This window comes from Liolophura sinensis, chromosome 9 (genome assembly GCF_032854445.1).
Source record: "Liolophura sinensis isolate JHLJ2023 chromosome 9, CUHK_Ljap_v2, whole genome shotgun sequence".
Taxonomy (NCBI): Eukaryota; Metazoa; Mollusca; class Polyplacophora; order Chitonida; family Chitonidae; genus Liolophura; species Liolophura sinensis.
The window spans coordinates 11,714,451-11,726,950 of NC_088303.1; the positions used below are offsets into that span (position 1 = coordinate 11,714,451).

The 12,500-nt window shown below is 42.3% G+C and overlaps 1 protein-coding gene across 1 annotated transcript; it reads left to right on the forward strand.

Moving 5' to 3' along the window:
• The first annotated feature begins 903 nt into the window (after positions 1–903).
• On the forward strand, positions 904–11,073 carry LOC135475596 (endoglucanase E-4-like). Its single transcript, XM_064755521.1, has 11 exons — positions 904–1,100; positions 3,030–3,128; positions 3,990–4,198; positions 4,689–4,873; positions 5,470–5,629; positions 6,219–6,327; positions 6,978–7,137; positions 7,915–8,050; positions 8,559–8,736; positions 9,261–9,457; positions 10,211–11,073. The coding sequence occupies exons 1-11, from the start codon at positions 904–906 to the stop codon at positions 10,231–10,233; spliced, it is 1,653 nt and encodes a 550-aa protein (XP_064611591.1). The 3' UTR covers positions 10,234–11,073.
• Positions 11,074–12,500: the final 1,427 nt, after the last annotated feature.

Here is a 12,500-nt window from a genome sequence, read left to right on the forward strand (position 1 = left end):
CATTACTGGCTAAGGGTTTGAACTATATTCCTACCCAGAACAAAATCCCCAGAGATGATTTTGTGTCAGCTATAGAAAAAAGGTCTTCAACAACTCGCCCCTGGAGGTAATGTTGATTACATCCGACACCAAATCAGCGACATTCTCATCAAAGCAACCAAGCAAAAACCAAATATCACCCGAGAAGAAAGAACGGCCATCAAGAACCTACGCTCCGATAATACCATCACCATCGCCCCTGCAGACAAAGGAAGAGCCGCAGTTATACTTGACAAGAACAAATTCAACCAACTAGTCAACGACATGCTCAGCGACACAACGACATACGGGCAAAATAACCAAAGACCCCACACCGAAACTAGAAAGAGAATTTAGGGCAAAACTCAAAGCCCTGCAGAACAGCAATGAAATCGACATCCAACTGTACCGAAAGCTCGACACAACGCACCCCAGAGCACCTTACGCCAGGGCAACCATACATAGTCCATAAGAATCCAATCAGAGCCCGACATATTGATCTGCTCCAGAGGCACTGTCCACTACGACACGGCACAGTACCTCACTAAACTCCTAACACCTCTGGGCAAAACTTCCAAATCTTACATCAAAGACTCAGCAGAATTTTGTAACAAAATTAAAGACTCCAGGCACAGCCCAACTGATCAGTTACGACGTCATCGACCTATTTACCAATATCCCTAGAGAAGAATCCCTAGACATCATACGACAGAAGCTGAACAGCGTACAACACCACCTCAACACAGCCATGAAACCTGACAGCATAATCAGCCTTCTGGACTCGCGTATGCATTCCACGTATTTCACGTGTGGGGATGACATATATGAACAACTCCACGGTTTACCGATGGGATCCCCCTATCACCACTTATCTCCGAAATATACATGACAGAATTTGAGAACAAAGCCTTAGCTGCAAGCCCCATCAAACCTTTGTGTTGGTTCCGTAAGGCAGATGACACATTCGTAGCACTAAACAAGACTGACAAGCCCCAGTCCCTACTAGACCACCTCAACACCCAGAACAACAGGATACAGTTCACCATGGAACAAGGATGCAACAAAACCATACCGTTTTGGATGTACTTATCAGCAAGAGGAACGACGAACTCGTCACTTCAATATACCGCAAACCCACACACTCAGACCAATACGTGAATTACCAATCTAACCAACCTAATCGGATCAAGAGAGGAATAATATCTACCCTAACAAAACGAGCCATACAGATATCCAGCATCAACCTCGAAGAAGAAATAAATCACCTCAAAACAGCCTTCACCACCCAAAACCGATACCCCCCACAATTAGTGGAGAGAACGATCAGTAAAACCCTCAATCCGACTAACAAGACCAGAGCAACGAGACCCGACCAGATAAGAAGACTTCTGCGTGACAAACTGAACATACAAACAACGTTTACCTCCGTCTCTAACCTTAACACCCTACTCAAAGCCAATGGAAAGAAACAGCCAACCCATAGGGAAGAACCCAAAGGATCTGTGTACTGCATTAATTGTGACTGTCAACGGCAATACAGAAACCGGTAGACCACTCAGTATCAGAATTGCAGAGCACAAGGCCTCAGTAGAAAAATTAGATGGAAAATCAACCCTCAGTGACCACATCAGAGCCCATCCAGAACACCAACTCCAATGGAACACAGTTCATACCCTACAGAACAACCAGTCAGACTATAAAAGAAGGAAACTGCTGGAAGCCATCATGATCCGACGACACAATCCACAGCTTAACCGAGACAGTGGGTACCACCTACCGAGCCTACAATCTTCCTGTACAAATAAAAATACTTTTACGAAGGTACAAACAACAATATACACTATTACAGCGCAATGAAATCTCGCCGGTCACTGGAGTAAACAGGGGTGGTCAGTGTGTGTAAATCACTCAATTTTGAATGATTTATTTATTTGATTGGTGTTTTACGCCGTACTCAAGAATATTTCACTTATACGATGGCGGCCAACAATATTGTGGGAGGAAAACGGGCTGAGCCCGAGGGAAAGCGACGACCATCTGCAGGTTGCTGCAAGACCATCCGACGTACGGACTTGAACTCACAGCGACCGCATTGAGAGGCTCCTAGATCATTGCGCGGCACGGAGCAACACCCCCCACCCCCAACGCAATTTTCAAGAAATTGGTGGTTCTTTTTCTCACGTGTAACGTGAGGGATACTGCTGCAAAGCATCTGGTCTCCAGCGACCTTCATGCGCGACCACACAAGAAACCATCAAATTCCCTGTCTGAGAATAGGACTGAACATACGTCTCATGTGACCGGGCGATTGACTCAAGAATATTTAACTTATACGACGGTGGTCAGCATTATGGTGGGAGAAAACCGGGTATAGCTTTGCTAGGTAGCCTATACCGCACCTGACATAACTTCTAACTTAAGGCCGCAACCGAATCATCCAAGCTGGAACTGATCACAGTGCCGTGACAGCGATATCGGCAATACCGTGATAGCGACGCCTTTGCCAACAGAGGCCCCGAATGGCGCGGAATGAGGTATGCATTATGTACAACGCACTGTGTTTCGTTTATTGTAAATGATTATAGTGTGTTTACCGAGAATGAATATCGATACAGATGTTCCAGAAAGTCTGTTTTGAATTTTCCTGACGAAGACGGAATTAATGTACAATCGATTTTATCTATACAAAAACAAAGACGACACCTAGAAATGTATGTTGTGCAAATGCGTAGTGCTTTGTGTTTCAATCAGAAATTCTAATTGAACTAAGAAAACAAGAATTAAATCCTCGTGGATAACAAAATAAAACAATCGTCATGTTATGGAGGATCAGTCTGAGCTTAGCCCAGTCAAACTTCTGGGTGTGGCTTACTGGATCAGTTTTCTCGGATTTACATACGCTAGCAGAGAAAAAATAATTTCTCGGTAAGTCATCGATATGCACTTACGGACAAGTTCTCCGCTGAATTCTTTGCTAATTTGATATGTTTGATATTTTGTTAACCGCACAGTCTGGGTCACAACTCTGCTATAAAACAGTCCCCCGTTACGCTAACCAGTCAGTCACCACATTTCTGGAAGGACTCCAAGACAAGAGAAATTGACATAATGTAAGTTTGTATTTTTCAAATTGTAGAATATGGTTAATTTCAGTCTTCTGTGTTTCCTACATTTGAGGAGAAGAATGGAATCTTAACTGTGGTAATACTTTCCCATATCCGAACTTCCCAAAATAGAAAACTTCCTATTTTATTTCCTGTTAAATCCCTAATCCAGCCTAATCCCCGGGGATATGTTGTCCGGCTTTTTGTATATCGCCCATTAATAGGGAGCTATATTTTCATTTTTGGATTAAAGCATGAAAATATTGTTACATTAATTAGTATATACATCGGCGAATATTTATGTGCAATTTCCCTCCTTTTATTGCTACTTTATAAAATCTGTTTCATTGTTTTTTCTTGAATAACACAGAGAGCAGATGCTGAAGTTTACATTTCGGTAATTCTGCCGTCAATATAGTCTCACGCAGTGAGCTTCATGTGCCTGATTTAAGAATGTATGCTTATATTTTTAGGCAATCTGGAAACATCGCTTCAATCTTTTTAAGTGCCAAAACGCTCATCTTGTACAATTTTACAATAAACATTTGTTTACCTGACAGACCATTTCCCTGGAATATGTTACATATATAAATAACACCATTCAGTTATTGAAGTTCACCATATATTACACATCAGGCAAGAGACAAACGACATATAATTTGGACGGGAACGTGCTATATACCTCAGGCACTGGATTGCAGTGTGTGTTTCACCTCTAAATCTAAGAAAAGAAATGCTAAATTTTGATATTAATGAAAATCTGACAAAAAAGCAAAGGACATTAAAAGACAGTAGTTATATTCTGTATGTATACAGTAGGTAATGTATCGTGGATATCTTTGACACTGTCTCTGCCTTTTCCACCAGGTTTCTTCAGACATTGTTTTTATCCTTGGCTTTTGTGGCCACGTGCTCAGCACACAACTACGGCACTGTGCTCTCCAAATCCATTCTGTTTTACGAGGCTCAGCGCTCTGGTGATCTTCCTAGCAACAACCGCGTCTCGTGGAGAAGAGACTCGGCGACTAATGACAAGGGAGATAACAACAGGGATTTGAGCGGTGGCTGGTATGACGGTAGGCCCCATTCACGCAATTTTTCTTGTCAGTCCAGATGTTTTTTTATAAGCACTGGCCTAGCATACATCCCTCTGATAGCCAGCTTCTATAGATGTAATCACTTCTGTGGGCTATGGATTTTATATCTGACACATGGGTGATATTAGAAGGTATGATTAACAGAAAGGTCTGTTCTGTACACGCATTGCCATTAGCTTAGACTAGACCAGGTAACGCGGCGGTGTAGACATGCTATGCATGAGAGAATGTTATAACTTACTTTAGTGCTGATGCGATGCACCCTTTTGTTTGAAAATGTTTGTATAATGGAACACACTGCGGCATAGAGTAAAACCAGAGCAGCGACGACGGTTTGATTGCTGGCGAATGGCCACACTGTCAGCTTTGGTTTGTCATGACCGACTTTCGGTTGGTTGGTTCTGTACACTGATTTCCGTTCATTAAAACTCATTGGCTTTATCCCTCACGATAGTTTCCTTGATTTCAGCCGGTGACTACGTGAAGTTTAACTTTCCCATGGCTTGGGCCGTGACTGTCCTGGCCTGGGGAATACTGGATTTTAAATCGGCTTATCAGGCCAGTGGACAGTACCAGAACGCCCTGAAACAGATCAAATGGCCCTTGGACTACTTCCTGAAATGTCACCCAAATGCGAACACATATTATGTCCAGGTGTGTGAAGATACTTACGTATTTGGCTGGTGTTTACCGCCGTAACCTCCTCCAGAATATTTCACTTATACATACGACGTCGGCTAGCATCATGGGGGAGAAAACTGTGCAGAGGCCAAAAGCAGGTTGCAGGCGGACCTTCCAGGGTACGCTACATGAAGACTATATATACCGGTAGATTCAAGTGTTCACCGTCACTGGGAACTTGTTAACGTTTGAGTGAGTCCTTGGGGTTTAACGTCGTACTCAACAATTTTTCAGTCATATGACGACGATGTTAACGTTTGAGACGATGCACAAACAGAAGACGAAACATTTTCAAACACTAAACTCTGAGACAACTATAATAATTGCAGTGTGCTTCAAATTCTCTTTGGTAAATAGATTTGGTAAAAAAAAACAACCTATTAGAAAGCATCACGACTGAATTGTGGCGTAAATAATGTCCACATTAGAGGCTGGAAACCTCCAAGAATAATCACCATCGACACAGTTATTCGAGTTTAGCTTGATGCAGCTATTCCATTTTGCCCCTGTCCGAATCCAGTGTTTTCTTAGGTGCAGACACGTCGAGCAAGCTTGTCTTTCCATTCCAGGTTGGCAATGGTGACGTTGATCACGGTTATTTTGGACGTCCGGAAGACATGAATATGTGGCGCCCTGCTTACAAAATCACGACCAACAAACCCGGAAGCGACATCGCCGCTGAGACGGCAGCCGCCATGGCCGCTGGATACCTCGTCTTCAAGGACTCTAGTACGTGATCACTAATAACTTCCTATTCGTATTATTCAAATAGAATAACTTAACTTGAAGCAAAACAGAAAGGTGCAGTTAGAAGAAGTATTCCTCGATATTAACAATGGTATTCTAATCCGCTGATGATCCTCTTAAGTAGTTATTCATCAACAGCATAATTCTAGATAGTGAGATGGAATATCTGCTTTCCATCACTCTCTGGTCTTTTCCTTCTGGTGCTCTCCGCATCATCATGTTACAACTCACAACTCCACATCCTGTTTAACAGCAGCATGGCCAAGGTGGACACTTGTACGCTGTGACTGCCCTAGTCAACAACCCTGACTAATGCTCGTACGTTAAGGTTTTATTGGGTTTTAAGCCCTATTAGGAATACTTCATTGGTGTGGGATTTTGCGCTAAAGTTTTCATTTATATGACGGTGGTCAGTTTCATGAGTTGACGAACCCAGACTTCCTCAGGTTGCGTACTCACCACACTGTGGTTGCCAAACACAACCGTCCGTAAAGTTCTTCGTCATCAGTCCGAAGGCCTACATTGTCATTTATCGGGAGCTATCGGTCATATATTTTGTTTTGCTTCATAGACCGAGGATACGCCAACACACTGAAAACACATGCCATCCAGTTGTTTAACTTCGCTAAGAATTATCAAAGGAAGTATTCGGACCACGGGTCGGAGTTCCGATTTTACACGTAAGTCCTCTTCACGTTGACCAGACATTAATTATATCTGTCACCGTCTTGTACAAGCTACCATCGTATCAGCAAATTGATCGAAGTTCGCGTTTAGAGATGAAAAAAAAACAAAGAAAAAAGAAAATAGATTGCCAGAAATTGGAACCAAGCAGCTTAATTCGTCTAGCGAAGTCTTCCGCACGGGTGTGTCACATGTCAACCTGTGTCTGAGATGCATGAAATGAAGTTGCCCGCAAGGAAAAAAAATATGTCACGTGAAAACTGGACTATTTGTGACGCGGCTTTAGTAACATATGCTTCAGAAAATTCAGTAAGAATCAGAAATTTGAAATGCGGCTGATGTTCTTCGTCTACTTCAGGTCTCATTTTTGTTGAACATTCTGTTCATCCCGTTGATCTTGGGTCCATTCCGCTGACCATGTGTCTACCCTGTTGACCTTGTGTCCATTCCATGTGACTTTGTGTCCATTCCGTTGACCATGTGTCTATCCCGTTGACCTTGTGTCAATTCCATCTGACATTGTGTCATTCCATGTGACCTGGTGTCCATCCCGTTGACCATGTGTCTATCCCGTTGACCTTTTATTCATTCCTTGTGACTTTGTGTCCATTACATGTGACTTTGTGCGCATTCCGTTTGACCTCAGATCCTCCGGATACAAGGATGAGTTAGTGTGGGCCGCGGCTTGGTTGTACCGTGCCACGAGAGACAACACCTACCTCAGATACGCCGAAAACAACATCAACCAGTTGGGAAATGGACCCGCCTGGGCCTTTTCCTGGGATGACAAGAAAGCTGGTGCACAGGTAAACCGCAGTGTACCCCGCGACTTTCACCTTTTCAGCAGTGTTACTATTTCCAGATGTACATCCTAGGAGGAGTCAGTAAAACTGGGGTATAGATTCTAAATTAAGATTAAGTTGAAAATACAACTAGCACTATATGCTCGTTTCATACGTGAGATTTTTTAAAATTTTGCATATTTTATACTCCATAACACGTATGAGAAATGTCACAAACTCATGAGTCCAAATTATTCTGGAAGGGCTGGTTCTGTCTTTCATTTGGACGGTACTTTGGTCTTGTCAGTATCAAAGAAGTCTTCTCATGAGCCGCTTAGTCATGTAAACGATTAATTAAATGTTAGTTCCAATATGGCAGAGTGTATCCCATCATTAAGCTATAGTCATCAAGAATTCATTCAGTTCTCTCTCACATGGACAACGTTAAGCTGTCTCAAAACCCCATTTACATTTTGCCGGTTTTAACGTTCCCGGGGTGAATGGATGTAGTTTCTCTCCTCTGTACGGTTCATTCATGTCGGTGTGAATGGATTCTCTGTCTCTTGGCCCCAGTTTCACAATGAGACGTAGACGACATTTTTTATGGTGTGTTTGTCATACGGTATTTTGTACGTCACTATTACCATACTACTGTCCTATATGTATGCGGGAACAGCCGATTATCGTACACGCACGACATCTTTGTGAAACTGGGCACAGTACCGATGATTCACTTTGTCTGTGTGAATGGACGTAGGTTCTCTCTCCTGAACAAAAAATTCTCAAATGTACTATTTTCAGGTCCTCCTCCACCAACTCACTGGGAGATACAAGTCGGCTGTGGAGGGCTTCCTAAGAAGCTGGCGTCCTGGTTCTATGACTTACACCCCTCAGGGTATAGCCTGGAGAAATCAGTGGGGACCCAACCGCTATGTGGGTAAGTGCTGCCACACTTTTTTGTATAATCGAGTGTTCTGTGCTCAGTACCTGACGCAATAGCCTACCGTGCTCAGTCTCGACAAAATATTGGACACCAATGAAACTAATACTAGACACCAGACTATGCTTGACACTCTATCATACCGATGACGCTATTGGGCTCAGTTCGATAGAAAATAGAAAATAAACCATAATACGACATACATAATTGAATAATAACTAAAAATAAGTTTTTTGTTGTCAAAATTATAGGAAAACCAGATATTGACTCGACGACGGTATAACAAAGGACATTGGATACGCATTCCAAGCCTCGGGGCTAGGACAATATACACATTCCAAGTCTGTAGAATACACATTCTGTATCATAATTAACGGCGGGTGGGGGTGGTGGGGCGGGTGGGGTGCGTGGGAGAGGAATTGGCTTTCGTTAAGAATTTTGTTGAAGTCCCGGAATGATTTGAACGGATAAATTGATAAATGGCGGATTGTTGTTCACTTCTTAGCCAACACCGCCGCATTGGCTCTACTGGCTCACAAAAACAACATCAGGATAAGTATGGGCAACCGTAACAATCGGGATTGGGCTTGCCATCAGATAGACCTGTTACTGGGCGATTCTGGGAGGAGTTACGTCGTAGGTTACGGAAACAGGTACCCGAAGAAACCCCATCACAGATCCAGGTAAGTACATTATATACGAGACTACAGCATGCAGAATAAGTTGGCGTCTCGGCAATGTGTCTTCCACACTTTACCCTAAAAAAATGAAATAATTATAATCAAAAGCATATGAACGGAGATGTCGTCAGAACTACACATGTAACTGCAGGACTAAGTTGCGTTTTTCCCTTGAGCTTCTGAAACGCCAGCAGTTGACGACTCATGTCTAGGGTGAAGCACATATAGAGCGCATAACAATGAACAATAACAATGACACTATGAATGGGTTTGTAACATGTATGTTAGGACCTGTGTACAAAACACAGTCCATCTTCATACCTGTTGGATTATGCAGCTCGTACATTGAAGTAAAAAGCATCATAAAACAAAGATACTGCCGACTGTGATACTATGATCTTCCTACTGAAAGGCTCTTTTAGTTTGTGAAATTTCTACCGGTAGTTCAGTTGCTAAGAGACTATAGGGCTTGTGTTTTCTCAAAAAAAATAAGTACACTAAGTCACATGTATATTGTATCCTTGTAGCGCTTGCCCTGTGAACCGTTCCCAGGCCTGTAACGTAAACACCTTTAACGACGAAGGTAGGAATAACCCAAGCATCCTCAACGGGGCGTTGGTAGGTGGCCCCGGAAGTGACGGAAGTTATGAGGATCGGCGTGGGGATTACATCAAGAGCGAGGTTGCTGTCGACTATAATGCCGGCTTCCAAACAGCTGTTGCAGGTACGTGGTTATACGAACACATGCTCATTGGTTCAGGTGCTATGATTACGCCTGTAATCATCAGGTGCTATGATTACGCCTGTTGACACACCCTCAATTATGTAGTGCCTGTGACTACGCACTCAGTTATATAGGGCCTGTGATCATTCGCACTCTGTTATGTAGGGCCTGTGACTATGACTTCAGTTATGTAGGACCTGTGACTACGCACTCAGTTATATAGGGCCCGTGACCATTCGCACTCAGTTAAGCAGGGCCTGTAACTACGCACTCAGTTAAGCAGGACCTGTGACTAAGCCCTCAGTTATGTAGGGCCTGTGACTAGGCATTCAGTGATAAAGGATCTGTGACCATTCACACTCAGTAATGCATTGGAGCGCCAGTCACAGTACTTGATACGATTCACCAGCAATGCCCTTCCCAACTTCTCCAGAAAACAAAACCATGGATTACGCAATATCACTTAGCACTTCATTTCACCACCGAAATTGAGAAATTAATAATGTGGATAATAAATCTTATGTTTCTTTTGACGGAGTGAACTAAAGTAAAGATAGTTGTGAATTTCCAGCAAGTACTGCTTAACCAGTTCTGAAGTGTTTTGACAGGTTTCTCTGCTCTTCAACATTGACAGTTACACCAGACAAACTTTATACGTTGTGTTTTGGTCGTTTCACGCTGAACCCACCCTGTAGCAGTTTGTCACATGTGTCATTTCTAATCATATCTGACATGCGTTTTTGTATTGAACAGGCTGCAAGCAGTTGAAGGGGTAGATGATGCAAACGTCAACGATGTCGCAATCTCGAAATCCCTGGTCATGTGATTCTATGTCCATTTTCTTGGGAAGATAAAAAGAAACTTAGCAATCAATTTTATTTTGTGTCTGCATTGATTTATTTGTTCATATTCCTCAAGCTGAGCTTTCAGTTCAGAATATTTCGCTTATACAATAGCGATCAGGTTTATAGGAAACTAAGGATAGATCGGAGGTAGGACTTCTGACAGAGATCGGAGAAAACTACAATCCAGTATAAATGTACAAGCAACCTGGGCCAGCATTTGTCACGCAACTTAAGACTTACGCCATAAATTGCTCATAAAGTCCTTAAAAAGCCAACTCCAAGACAGGAAAGAGCTCAAATTGTAGGTAGTACATTGTTCTGCAGTAATGAATCTGTACAAAGTCTACACTTTTTAGAGTGGAACATTTCAGTTGTAGCTGTGTTTGAATTTTTGACTTAAGTCTCAAGGCGCTTGACCAATGCGGGCCCTGGGTCCGATTCCACTAAGCTTATTTTGACTCTTCAAAATCTGAAATACAATCTTAAAACGTATGTTTTGCTGGTTTAATCTTTGTATGCAGTAAGTCTTTTAACATAATCTACATTCTACCTCGCGAAGTGAACGAAAGTGTGTGAGAAACGGCCATTTCCCTACAGACGTTGTACGAATTTTTGAATTTACTGTGAGGCTCAGAGTATACTTCAGATGATATTTATATTAAACTGGTAGGATTTAAATGAAAATCGCTATGCCATCTTACGTTGAGATTTATTCGAAGCGTGTACAATTGAGAGAACAACATCAACAATGCGAAACATTTCTGTATTGTGAAGAGACATAACCGGATTGTAGTACAAAGGCAATTTGTCTGAGGCAGCTTTGCATCATGTCCTCAAGGAAAATAATCCATAACGCTCACAGATGAACATAGGGGACCATACCATTTTATTTTGGAGCAGATTTGATGGCCTAATGGTTAAAGCGTCCGCCCCTAGGTCGGGAGACCTGGGATCTTACCAAAGACTTGGTACATATATTTGTTGATACCACGCTTGACGTTCAGAACTGAGAGGTTAGAGCAAGGAAACAGGACTGGTTGGCCCGGTGTCAGTATAATGAGAGTGGGGAGTCATGTCTGGTGTCTTCAGCAGGATACTACGGTTGAGGCAGCACTTGGGACTCACCCTGATACATGAATGTTACACCTAAATGTTATACACCTACTGACTCGTCGTCGTCATATGACTGAAAAAAAGGCTCAGCGCGACATAACAAGCCTAAGCATACTTTATTTATTTTGGATTGGGTGAAAACATGCTTTAAAATGCATTTCTGTATTTCTACACACACAAAGGTGAGGCGAACGTGTATGTGTATGTTGGTTATTGATGTACAGTCAATTTGAACATCATTTGTGGCTGAAATGTTGAGTGACACGACTGGTTATTGCCTGCTAACATCGAGTTATGGGGAGGGTGGGGGGGCTCATGAAAAATAAAAACAATACATAGCAGCAGACAAGTTTAAAGAATTGACTTCACCTCTCAATCGCATAGTGTTAGTGGTATAATCCGCATTGTCTAGAACAAAACTCAGTTTGAAAATATGATTAAAATTCTTTATTTAATATACAGGCACATGTATTTACAAATTTCACATAGAATTGTGTTTCTTTGTGAAAATAAAATTCATAGTGTAAAGCTTCCTCCGTTGGTATACAATAAGCCGTTTCTAGGCTTTTGTATAATTGCAATGTTGTACTCACTCTGTCAGCAAACAATTCTTGTTTTAGTACTTGAAGTATTAAACCATGTCATTTTAATAAAACCAACAAGATTTAGACCAAATCAGTCTATACAATATACTATGCATTTTTCTATTACACAAAATATGAGCAAGAGTGACTGAGTGCTTGGGGTTTAACGTCGTACTCAACAATTTTTCAGTCATATGACGACGAAGGAATCATTAGAAGGGTGCATGTACGTGTAATGTGCCTCCTTGTTGCAGGACGGATTTCCACCGCTCTTTTATTTAGTGCTGCTTCACTGAGACGACTTACCGAAGGCAAGTAAGCCGCACCGCCCGAGCCATTATACGGGTCAACCAGTCGTTGCACTATCCCCTTCATGCTGAACGCCAAGCGAGGAAGTTACAACTTCCTCTTTTAAAGTCTTAGGTGTGACTCGATCAAGGATTGATCCTGGATCTACCGGTCCGAAGCGGACGCTCTACCAACTGTGCTATCCGGGCAGGT

Bases quoted from the DNA above. Each gene is read 5' to 3' on its own strand.
- LOC135475596 (XM_064755521.1), top strand. From the start codon at position 904: ATGACAGAATTTGAGAACAAAGCCTTAGCTGCAAGCCCCATCAAACCT. The intron at 5,630-6,218 runs GTACGTGATCAC...TTTGCTTCATAG, and splicing joins CCTCGTCTTCAAGGACTCTA to ACCGAGGATACGCCAACACA. The intron at 6,328-6,977 runs GTAAGTCCTCTT...GTTTGACCTCAG, and splicing joins TCGGAGTTCCGATTTTACAC to ATCCTCCGGATACAAGGATG.